At 44.2% G+C, this 12884-nt stretch overlaps 1 protein-coding gene across 2 annotated transcripts in view; it reads right to left on the bottom strand.

Annotated features, from left to right (window-relative positions):
* Positions 1-12884, bottom strand: part of ANAPC10 (anaphase promoting complex subunit 10) — a 205213-nt gene that overhangs the window by 98223 nt on the left and 94106 nt on the right. The window contains exon 7 of one of the 2 annotated variants that reach the window (XM_050946709.1): positions 4069-4285. The exons of the other annotated variant lie outside the window; for it this stretch is intronic. Coding sequence (XP_050802666.1) covers positions 4226-4285 — 60 coding nt within the window. The 3' untranslated portion in view covers positions 4069-4225. Of the gene's footprint in view, positions 1-4068; positions 4286-12884 lie in introns of those variants that run through there. 2 annotated transcript variants of the gene reach the window in all.

Here is a 12884-nt window from a genome sequence, read left to right on the forward strand (position 1 = left end):
CTGCTAATGAAGAATAGCCCCCAACAGATATGGTGGACCCCGGAATGCAAGGTTGCCTTCAGGACACTCCAGGGCTGCTTGTGTCAGGAACCAGTCCTGTATAGCCCGGATTTTCACAAAAGATTTATCCTCCAAACGGATGCGTCAGAGGTCGGCATAGGGGCAGTCCTATCCCAGGAAGGGGAAGGAGGAGATCATCCGGTGCTGTACCTGAGCCGAAAACTATTCCCCTGGGAGTGGAATTATGCCTCGATCGAAAAGGATGCCCTCGCGGTGAAATGGGCCTGTGACACCCTCCGGTTCTTCCTCCTGGGCGCCCCATTCACACTCATCACGGACCATGCCCCCCTCCAGTGGCTCATGCGCATGAAGGATAACAACCTCCGCATCATGCGCTGGTACTTGGCCTTGCAGCCCTATGCATTTACCATCCAGCATCAGGCCGGCAAGGACCATGCCAACGCAGACTTCCTATCCCGCCTCGAGGAGATGGAAAAGCCTGGCCCCGACAGGCGGGAGCCAGACTTGATGATGGAGGGGACGTGTAGCGAGCCGGTGTGGCTCCCCTCCCCCTCAGGGAGGGTCAAGCCCTGCCAGAGGCCGGAAGGGGTGGGGCCACAGGGCACTGGACCCGCCCCTCAGAGGGTCAGGAGGCGACCTGGAAGTATAAAAACCAGCCAGCGGCGCTCAATCGGAGCCCAGCCGCCGTCGGGAGCAGACCTGCAAGAAGGTGCTTATGACTGGGAGGCTGCTGAGGCCCAGGGCAGTTGCCCTGACTGGCCGGAGCTTCCCCACGCCCGCTATGGGGAGGGACTGCCAGAGTCACCCCATTCCTGCTGTTACCCCGAGGAACCCCCAGAGCAAGCCTGGCCGGACTTCCCAGAGGTACTGCCGGATCTACCACCCAGCGCCAGCCGGGAGGGGCCCATGCTACTGGACTTCCCAGGGGCTGATGCCACAGAACAGGTAGACCCAGAGGGGGAGATTGGAAGTAGCCCGGGGGCAGCCGACCTCGGTCAGGCTGCAGGTGTACGTGAACCCATGTCAGTGTGTTGCGGTCAGGAACCCCACTGACCGTTAGCGGTGATAGCCGCTACTAGGGACCCGGGCTGGAATGCAGTGGAGTGGGTGGGCCTGCGTTCCCCCTGCCACCCGTACCCGGGTGGCAGAATCCCCCTCTCCCCGGCCTAAGGAGGCCATCAAGTCTAGTGATTGACTGCTCAACCCTGAGCCACGAGGGTCTGAGCCTTTGTAACTGTGTGTTTGGTGCCCTGCCTGAACCAAGGGCTGGGCCCCTTTAACTGTGCCACTGCTCGGTCCTGCCCCAAAGGGCTCGAGCTGCCTGAACTATTGTTGCTCAGCCCTGAGCCAAGAGGGTCTGAGCCTCTATAACTCTGTGTTTGTTGCCCTGCCCTATAGCAGAAGGCCGGAGCCCCAAGCGACTGTGCAGCGTCGCTCAGCCCCGAAGCAAGGGGCTGACGTAGATGACGTGTATCAAGGCCGGTGTGGCTCCCCTCCTCCTCAGGCAGGGTCGAGCCCCGGCCGGGGACCTTTACAGGACCACAAGCTAAATATGAGTCAACAGTGTGATACTGTTGCAAAAAAAGCTAACGTGATTCTGGGATGCATTAACAGGTGTGTTGTAAACAAGACACGAGAAATCATTCTTCCGCTCTACTCTGCGCTGGTTAGGCCTCAACTGGAGTATTGTGTCCAGTTCTGGGCACCACATTTCAAGAAAGATGTGGAGAAATTGGAGAGGGTCCAGAGAAGAGCAACAAGAATGATTAAAGGTCTTGAGAACATGACCTATGAAGGAAGGCTGAAAGAATTGGGTTTGTTTAGTTTGGAAAAGAGAAGACTGAGAGGGGACATGATAGCAGTTTTCAGGTATCTAAAAGGGTGTCATCAGGAGGAGTGAGAAAACTTGTTCACCTGAGCCTCTAATGATAGAACAAGAGGCAATGGGCTTAAACTGCAGCAAGGGAGATTTAGGTTGGACATTAGGAAAAAGTTCCTAACTGTCAGGGTGGTTGAACACTGGAATAAATTGCCTAGGGAGGTTGTGGAATCTCCATCTCTGGAGATATTTAAGAGTAGGTTAGATAAATGTCTATCAGGGATGGTCTAGACGGTATTTGGTCCTGCCATGAGGGCAGGGGACTGGACTCGATGACCTCTCGAGGTCCCTTCCAGTCCTAGAGTCTGAGTCTATGAACTGACTAAGCAAGTTAGGCTCTTGAAACACAGCATCATGCTCTACTTCATCTTACTTCCGTTATTCTGGAGTGCCCAAGCCCTCACTCAGGCAAAAGTGACTATGGAAGCCTTATTCCAGGGGTTCTCAAACTGGGGGTTGTGACCCCTCAAGAGTCCATGAGGTTATTACCTGGAGGGTCACAAGTTGTCAGCCTCCACCCCAAACCCTGCTTCACCTCCAGCATTTATAATAGTGTTTTTAATTTATAAGGGGGGTCGCACTCAGAGACTTGCTGTGTGAAAGGGGTCACCACTACAAAAGTTTGAGAACCCCTGCCTTATTTCTTCCATGCTCAGTCACTCAGTTACCCGGGTGTAACTCCAGAGTGACTCCAATGATTTCAAAGGAGTTTGGGGAGTTTTACTTGAGTAATGTCTGAGTAAGGGATTGGGACTGTAGGAATTCAGGAGATGTATTTAAAAGTAAAATAGATTATCTCCAAAGTTAATTAGGACACCAAGGCAAGACAGCAGCAGCAAATAGTTACCCTCTTATCCAGAGTTAGGGTTGGGACTAGATTCACAAGGAGAACTTTGGCATCTAACTGCCAGTGTAAATGTCAGCCTTAGGCATCTAAGTGCCACTGGCATTCACAAAACCACCACTCAGCTGCTGCTTAATACAGGCACTTATAGTCCCTAGGCCCCTAAGTTTCCACCGGTAAGTCCTGTAGGTCCCTAAACATATGCTGGTGGCATATGTGCAAATATGCCTAAATCCTCACACTGCCAAGCAGCTTGGTGACCAACTCCCAGTGGGATTCACAAACTAGACATTCCTCTACCTGCTGGGCCTGATCCAGTAGGCATGCTCAGAACAGAGACTTGCTCCCAGAGCTCCCATCCCCAAGGTGATTACCTAACTACTCAGCTACGTGAGGGTATTCTGTGATCTGTTTCTCTCAGTCTCTGCTGTTGAAGTTGTTCCATTGTGTATGGAATACTTAGTCATTGGGCCAGAAAGAGCATGAGAATGGCTCTATAACCAGTGGTTAATGCACTCACCTGAAAAGTAGGAGACCTTAGTTCAAGCCCCTGCTCTAAATCCATCAGAGCGGGGATTTGAATCCATGTTTCCCACATCATGTATGAGGGCCTTAACCACTAGGCTATTGGTTATAAAGGAGGAAGACACCTCCTCCTGGCTGTCTATTTTTGTGGGTTAGGTGTTCTCCAAGTTCAGACATCTTTGGGAGAATTTAGTTAAACTTACTTTTATATTAAGCTGTGGTTGCTTCCACATCAGTATCTAGAGGTGGCCTCTTGGATACTTGCTCAAAATGACAGTATATTTTCCTTCAGACAGCCCTGTCCCATTCCCACAGCCAATTAAACAAAAGAATCCAATTCTCCATTGCTCCTTCCAAGATGCTCTTTTATGGTTGAATTTGACTTGCTCTTTAATGAGGATATCCAAAAAGTCTCTAGGGTTCCTTAAGAGCCACAGCACTGAGTTCTGACTCATATTCATCTTTGTTGCTTACAGGACATGGTGTGTTTGTGCTGGCATTAACAGTGCCTTACTTAGAACCCAGTTCTACCATCCAGACTCACAGCAAATGGTGCCATACCCTGTAACTAGTCCAATTTACTTCATGATATGTTAGTAAAAATGCTTGAGCCTTTTTTACACTGTCCATTTAGGACTGACACAGCTGCACCGTAGCTGGCTGTGGCTTTAAAACTGATCCTAATTTTTCGAGTGTTGACTCACCCTTATAGTGAGAACTTGATTCTCCCTTAAATTAGATCAGGTTGAGATTATTTGCTGCCACTCATGTGGTGATTAATAGGTAGCTCTCCATGGTGTTCCAGTTTCTTCAGTCACTGATTTACTACATATTGAAAAGCTCATGCATTTTACAAGTAGATTTTGGCGTTCCAGATATTTGGCTACTCACAGTCTCTAGCGTACAAATTGACCTCAAGCCCAAATTCTGCTGCTTCAGGTGCTCCCTCTAAAGTTTCACTTCATAGATGTGTCCATGCTGTAACTCAGAAAAGTATCCTGACAATCACACCTGGCCTGAAAGAAAGCAAAACATCCCTTCTTAAAAAATCCTAGTGTATTAGTAGACTAGCCAGGAACTAGTATCATATGATGGGCCATTTAACAGGTCTTTCCCTCCGCACCCACATCCTCAAAAAGTAGGTGATATACTGAGTGAAGAAAATAGAGAGAGAAGTAGAACTTTATAGGAAAAGATCCTTGCCCAGACGCAAGACTTACTTAACTTTTAAATCTCTCATTATTAACCTGTTTTTTTACTTTGTTAAATCAAATATCTATCTTAGTACTAGGCATAGTGCCTCTCATTTGGGTATGCTACCACTATTCAGTATCCAGAACTAAGACGGCTAGTATGAATGTTTGGTCTGTTCTTCTAGAGTTGTTTGAAGACTGGTTGTGCTTTAATCTTCAGAACTAAATGCTATAATTTAGAACCCTAGGAGAATATTGGAAAGAGAAAAGTTTAATAGTAGATATTTTAGGGTTGGATAATGTACTGGGTACTTCTGAGAAGTGACAAAAGCCTGTATATGGTGGAAAAAATTAGAAAAAATGCTATCAGTAACAAAGTTGATAAAAATATATTACATTTTCTGATAGATAAAATAAATACTAGTGAAATGTTCAGTCTGAATTTTAAGAGCAAACACTGAAGTGTGGTTTTCTTCAGTACAGTGATTTTGCTGTTTTATAGATGTTGGATCCTGCAGTCAATGGGAGCTTTGTCCATGTAAGGACTGAATTTGCAGGATCAGGCCTGTTATGAAAGCGATATTGGGTACTAAATTTGGCTGGAAACATCTGTTCAACCAGGCCAAAGAAAAACCAGTTTCTCCCTTCATTTTTCACTATCAGCAAAGCTGTATTTTAGTAAATATAAAGTATTCACACTGATACCAAAGTAATGCATGCTGTTGCATTAAATTATATTTCATTGTATTATTAAAAATAACAAACTGGCTTTAATCAATCAGATTGACTAAATGGTTGAACGTTATACAGACAAAAATGTAAACAGAAAAGCAAGCAAAACATTTCAGGCATTCACAGAGTCAGAGTTTTTTCCTTCATACTAGCACTAGATTTTCAAAAACTGGCCTTTTGTTAGGCACCTGCAAGTGCAGTTTTATACTTCTAATTAGTTGTGGGTTTAATTAAAGTCCCTTGGCATGTAACTACTTTTAGTTGCACTCAGGTACTGAGATGTCCAAGTGGAGTTAATTATTCCTGAAAAGTTGTCTGTGCGCCCAGTTAAAGCTGGATTGGAAATGTTGCCTGATATCTGAATGACCTAATATTGTATCAAAATCTATTGAATATTATCTCTGCACTTTGTAAGCTACTACTTAAAGTACCGTGGCTGTGAATCCAGTGCCGGCAGGAAAAGTAGAAATGAAGAGAGATTGTTTCCAGATTGGACATTAGATTTATGCCTCCCTGTGGAAATGCTGATACTGAGGCCTGGTCTACACTACACGTTTAAACCGATTTTAGCAGCGTTAAACAGATTTAACGCTGTACCCGTCCACACTACGAGGCCCTTTATATCAATATAAAGGGCTCTTTATATCGGTTTCTGTACTCCTCCCCAACGAGAGGAGTAGCGCTAAAATCGATATTACCATATCGGATTAGGGTTAGTGTGGCCGCAAATTGACGGTATTGGCCTCCGGCACAGTGGGCACCACTGTGACCACTCTGGACAGCAATCTCAGCTCGGATGCAGTGGCCAGGTAAACAGGAAAAGCCCCGCGAAATTTTGATTTTCATTTCCTGTTTGCCCAGCGTGGAGCTCTGATCAGCATGGGTGGCAATGCAGTCCCAAATCCAAAAAGAGCTTCAGCATGGACCATATGGGAGATACTGAATCTGATAGCTGTGTGGGGAAACAAATCTGTTCTATCAGAGCTCCATTACAGAAGACAAAATGCCAAAGCATTTGAAAAAAAGATCTACAGGCTACACAGTGCTGCGTGACAAGCGTAACAGGAAGCCAGAGACTCAAACGGACGCCCATGGAGGGAGGGAGGGGGTACAGAGGACTCCAGCTATCCCACTGTCCACAGCAGTCTCCGAAAAGTATTTGCATTCTTGGCTGAGCTCCCAATGCCTGTAGGGTCAAACACATTGTCCGGCGTGGTTTAGGGAATAGCTCGTCAATTTATTCCCTCCCTCCCCACGTGAAAGAAAAGGGAAAGAAATCGTTTCTTGACTTCTTTCAATGTCACCCTACGTCTACTGAATGCTGCTGGTAGACGCAATGCTGCAGCAGTGAAGAGAAGTATCCGCTCCTGTCATAAACAGAGTGTTAAGGGTTAATGTCTCTTATACCTGTAAAGGGTTACAAGCAGGAAACTGGACACCTGACCAGAAGACCAATCAGAAGACAAGATACTTTTAAATTCAGGTGGAGGGAAATGTGGGTGTGAGTTCTTTGTTCTTCTCTCAGAGGGTCTGAGAGAGACCAGACATTACTACAGGCTCTCTAAGTCTCTTTTCAAGTAGTGAGTAAAAAACAGGCGGTTTAGGCTCTTTAATTGTTTTACACTATTTGCATTTGTGGATCTGGCTGGTTAACTTTTATATGTGTAGTTGCTGGGAATATTTTGATTTGTATTGGTACTGGGAGGAAAGTCTCTTTCTGGTATCTGTAAGCTATAAGACTCTGTCTATTGACATCTTGAAGTTACAGAGATAATTCTTTACTTTTTCCTTTCTTTTATTAAAATATTTCTTTTTAGAGAACCTGATTGATTGTTTTTTCTCTGTTTTCCTTTGTTTTATCCCAAGAGATTGGGATAACTCACCAGGACGGGTGGGGAGACAGGAGGGGGAGAGATAAAATCTCTCTCTGTTTTCCTTGAATCTGTTTGCCTCCTTGTGGAAGGGAAGGGAGATACTTCTCTGTATGGTGATTTAAGAGGTTAGATCAGTATCTTAGGATAGCCCAGGGAGGGAAGTTCTGAGAGGGGGAAGGTGGGGGAATGGTTTATTTCTCCTTGTTTTAAGAACCCAAGGGGTCTGGGTTCTTGGGGTCCCCAGGGAAGGTTGGGGAGGTCAGAGTGCCCCAAAACCCTATATTTTTGGGTGGTGGCAGCCTATCAGATCTAAGCTGGTAATTAAGCTTAGGGAAATTCATGCTAGATCTCATTTTCTGAACTCTAAGGTTCAGATCTGAGAAAGAATGCTATGACAGCTCCTCTCCCCTCCCTGGTGGCAGACGGTACAATATGACTGATATCCGTTGTCACCATCAGCCCGTGAGTGCTCCTGGCTTGCCTCAGGTGAGGTCGGCCAGGGGCGCCTGGGTAAAAATAGGAATGACTCCCGGTCATTCCCAGTGGATGGTACAGAACGGCTGGTAACCGTCTTCATCATAGCAACTAGGGGCTGAGCTTCAATCAGCCCCTTCCCTTTCATGTGAAAGGAAAAGATTCTGTACTGCCTGGACTATCATAGCAGTGGGATGCTAGGCTCCTCTCCGCCACACTGCTTAATGTCCTGCCTGGACTATCATAGCACTGGGAGGCTGTCTCCCCCTCATTTTATGTCACTAAAAACTCAGTGTTTCTTATTCCTGCATTCTTTATTACTTCATGACACAAATGGGGGGGACACTGCCACGGTAGCCCAGGAAGGTTGGGGGAGAAGAGAAGCAACGGGTGGGGTTGTTGCAGGGGCGCCCCTCGTGAATGGCATGTAGCTCATCATTTTTGCGGGATCTGACATGGAGCGGCTGTACTCTCTGATACACTGCTTCTCTAGTACATTTGCCCCATATTCTAGGCAGGACTGACTCTATTTTTAGAAACCATAAAGGAGGGATTGACTCAGGGAGTCATTCTCAGTTTTGCTTTTGCGCCCCCAGCCGATCTCAGCCAGGGGCATCCATGATAGCAGCAGACAGCACAGAAGGACAGATTACCGTCATCTCATTCCCAAATTACACTGGCAGCAGACGGTACAGAACAACTGGTAACCATCTCTGCTATCATGCAAAAGCAAATGAATGCTGTTGTGTAGCGCTGGAGTATCGCCTCTGTCCGCGGCATCCAGTACACATATGGTGACTGAAAAAAAAAAAAAAACGGGCTCCATGGTTGCCGTGCTATGGCGTCTGCCAGGGCAATCCAGGGAAAAAGGGCGCAAAATGATTGTCTGCCGTTGCTTTCCCAGAGGAAGGAATGACTGACGACATTTACCCAGAACCACCCGCGACAATGATTTTTGCCCCATCAGCCACTGGGCTCTCAACCCAGAATTCTAAGGGGCGGGGGAGACTGCAGGAACTATGGGATAGCTATGGAATAGCTACCCACAGTGCAACGCTCCGGAAATCGACGCTAGCCTCGGACCATGGACGCACACCGCCACATTAATGTGCTTAGTGTGGCTGCGTTCACTCGACTTTATACAATCGGTTTATGTAAAATTGGAATAATCCCGTAGTGCAGACGTACCCTGAGCAAACATCTAGTGTGAAAAAAACTCCAAATCTATTCACTTTACCCTATTGCTGCACATAAAGGATTGTTAACCTCATTACTTAAGCATAACACCAATCTGTGGAAGGAGAAATTGAAGTGCTACTCTCTGATACATTCTAAGCATGTCTTAGAAATTGACAGCAAGAAAGCAACTGTTGATTGAGGGTGAGTACTTTAAAGCTAAGGGTAGTGGTGAAGATGATTTTTCAACTATATTACTCTCTTCTCCTGGAACTTTGAATATTGATAGCCAGGTTCCTAGCACTCACCATAAGGACTCCTTCCTCTGTTGTGCTTGGATGACAAGTATCAGAGCCATTAAACTGTATGAACTTACTTAAGAGTATGTGTGGGCACACTTTAGGAAAGATGTGGACAAACTTGAGTGTCCAGAAAAGAGCAGCAAAAATATAAGATTTGGAAAACGTGACTTATGAGGAAAGGTTAAAAAAAACTCTTGAGAAAAGATGACTGAGGGGGGACCTGGTAACAGTTACACTAAAAGCAACAAAGAATCCTGTGGCACCTTATAGACTAACAGACATTTTGGAGCATGAGCTTTCGTGGGTGAATACCCACTTCATCAGATGCATGCAGATTCTTTGCTGCTTTTACAGATCCAGACTAACACGGCTACCCCTCTGAGTTACACTATCAAATACATTAAGGGCGGTTACAAAGAGGACAGTGATCAATTATTCTCCATGTCCAGCCAGTCTAGGACAAGAAGTAATCTGCAGCAAGGAAGACTGAGAATAGAAAGTGTCTCCTAATATCCAACTATAAGGATAGTTAAGTACTAGAATAAGTTAACAAGGGAGGTTGTGGAATCCCCATCATCGGATGTTTTTAAGAACTGGTTAGACAAATATCTGTCAGGGATGGTCTAAGTATACTTTGTCCTGACTCAGCATGGGAGGATGGACTAGATGACCATTTAAGGTCCTTTACGGCCCGACCTTTCCATGATTATTTACATGGCACCAAATATGTGCAGGGTACTTTAGAGACAACTTTCTTTTTAAAAAAAATGATAGCTCTCTGTCCAAGGAATTACAAACTAAAAGCCCAGTTTTACTCCCACTGGCATCAATGAGAGTTTAGAGTTGAGTTCAATGAGAGCTCTAAACTAAACACAGAACACATGGAATGCCAATAAGCAGAGTTGAGGGACTGAGGATGGTAGTGGATTCTCCATCACTGGCATTTTTTAAATCAAAACTGACTGTTTTTGTAAAATATATGCTGTAGTTTGAACAGAAATTAATTCAGGAAAGACCTATGGCCTCGATTATGCAGAAGGTAGAATCATGGAATCTCAGGGATGGAAGGGACCTCGGGAGGTCATCTAGTCCAACCCCCGGTCTGACTGGATGATCAAAATGGTACCTTCTGGCTTTATACTCTATGAATTTATAATCGGAATCCTGCTCATTGGTAGAAGAGAATCTGAACCATGAACACTGGAGCTAGATCTGAGCCCCCCTCTGCAAAGTTTCAGAAGGTTTGGCTCCATTGTTCAAGTTTATTCATGATCATTAAAAGTTATCATAAAACAGCTTTCAGTTTAGAGTTTCTAATAGAAAAGCAAAGCTTCAAGTCATTGGTGAAGAAGTAGTGCAATCTACAGGAAAAGAAGGATGACTGAAGTCTGAAAAACAGAAAAATGCAAATAAAATTATTTAAATTAAACAAACAAAAAAAAAACCAAACCCTGTTAACTGCTATTTTCTCCTCTCCTGGCCACATTCAAAATGAGAAAAAAAGTAATTACCAAAGATAACATTTAACAATTTAACTTTTAACAGGATGACATTTATCAAGAGCCATATATTAAGACGTTCCAAGGTTGTTTTACTGGTTCATGTATATACTACTCAAGTGGCTGAGGACACTTGGTTTCATGGTGCATCCAAAGTATGTATTAACAGGGTAGCACAAAGGAATATCTTAAAGCTACATTGACTGAGTCACTTAATCTACTTTTTGGAGGACAAAAGATCAACCATGTTCCTGTTAAATCAGTTCAGGAAAGCATTTAAGCACATGCTTAAGTTCATACCTATTCAGCAGAGCACTTAAACACAAGCACGTACTTAAGTGCATTCATGTATTGAGATGACCTGCTGAATCGAGGCCTAAAAGATTTATAACTTAACATTATAGAGGAAAGTTCTGTTCGAGGAACATTGTTGTTTCCCATTCCTTAAATGACATGTTTCTCTATACGGGATGATGTAGACCTCGCTAATTAATTTAACAGAATTCTTTCCAGAAGAATAATACCCAGAATATTTTCACATCTGTAGGAACATTTCTGAATGGAATAATGAAATAAATAATAGTCATTCTTAGTACTTACATAGAACTTAATATTTTCAAAGAATTTCACAAATCCCCGTCCTCTAATTTGTATTAATAACAATGATGAATTCAGGTGTGGAGGGCTCTACACAAACAGATGTCTCTCCATGGAGGAGGAGCGTACCATTCCTCTTCCTCCCCATGCCCCCGCACTCCCCCAACTTTGTGGAGCCCCACAAAACTTACATAGAAAACTTAATAGAGCCCAGGCTATAGTAACTTTTCCCCAAATTCAACACCTGGGAAGCCACAGGCAGAAGGGGTCCCTGCTAACACCGCTCCACTGAAGCCATATTTACGGAGAACCAGGAGTACTGATAGTGAGTGTGCATGTGCGTGTGTGTATGGGGGAGGGGGGTATAGTGCCTCTTCACAGCTCCAATTTTGAATGGTTTTTCCACAGAAAGGGTCCAACCACTCCCACAAGATAACACTTCGGAGCAACCTCCAAGAGGGATTCCTTGTGGAATTTTTTACAAAATAAGCTTTTCATTCTGGAGAGGACAATCTGGCCAATAATAACAACACTAAGCACTTACACAGCCCTGAACATCTGACTGTCTCAGATACTTCATAAGTATTAGGGTCAACATATTCATAAGGGAGTGCTTAAAGTTCGGTTCCTAAGTTCATATTTAGGCACCTAAATAAGTGGCCTGATTTTTAACAGAACTGAGCCTGGAGCGCTCTAAGTTTGTTATTTCCACCACTGTGGTATTTAAGGTCATACTGCTGCTCCCACAAGAATAAAGTGCATAATATCCAAAAGGTGTATAAAATGAATGCAGTGTTTTCCCAGTTATTCTCAGTCTGCGAGAGACAAAGTAGGTGAAGTAATATTTTTTACTGGACCAACTTCTGTTGGTGGAAGGTAGAAGATTTTGAGCTACACACAGAAAGAGCTCTGTGTAGCCTGAAAGCTTGTAATTTCTACCAACAGAAGTTGGTCCAATAAAAGATTTTACCTCACCCACCTTGTCTCTCTCATAAAATAAATGTGATGTAGAGCTCCAATAACAGATTGGCGCCTCATTGTGGTTTGTTTGTATGTTTGTTGAAATGCTGTGGTGAAATTACTGGACAGGAGGAAGTAGGGATAACCAGGGTAAGAATAAGTGTTTAAACTGACAACCTTGCTTCAGAAGTGCCTGTAAAAACAATGATGGACAATTCACACTTCAGACAGCTGCAATCCTAAAAGCACTCTTGATCTCAAGAGTGGTGTGAGTTTGCATGTCAAAAGACAGCTTCGTGTGTGGGAAGAAGGGCAGGAAGAAGAGCTCTATCTGCCTTTAAAAATCCCACAGCTGTCTGTAGATAACCAAATGTGTGATGACAGACCTTCTGGAAAGTTTCAGATGCACTAATATCAAACATACCACTTACAGACAGAACTGTTTTTACATATGTTCTGGTCACACTCCTGTTGGCTCTTATGTGCATGAAATACCTCTCCAACAATTACTGATTTACTCTTGTTACTGTCTTCCTTTCCAAGATTAGATAAATGCTGACAGTCACAGAAGGAAAAGAAGATGACAACAAAATAAAAATAATATAATATAGTAGTTTCAATATTTCACTGGTTTGGAGCTGTGAAAGCTTGCTGCCTGTGCTTCACTGACCAAGGCTTGCACTGAAGTGAGGTGGGACAGGGAGGGTTTATACATCTAGAAAAATAAGGTTTAATAAGAACTATGAGAACTAAATGCTACTAAATGATAGGCAGGAGTGTCCATATCAAAGAAAAATATGCAAACACA

This window comes from Gopherus flavomarginatus, chromosome 3, assembly GCF_025201925.1.
Source record: "Gopherus flavomarginatus isolate rGopFla2 chromosome 3, rGopFla2.mat.asm, whole genome shotgun sequence".
Lineage (NCBI taxonomy): Eukaryota > Metazoa > Chordata > Testudines > Testudinidae > Gopherus > Gopherus flavomarginatus.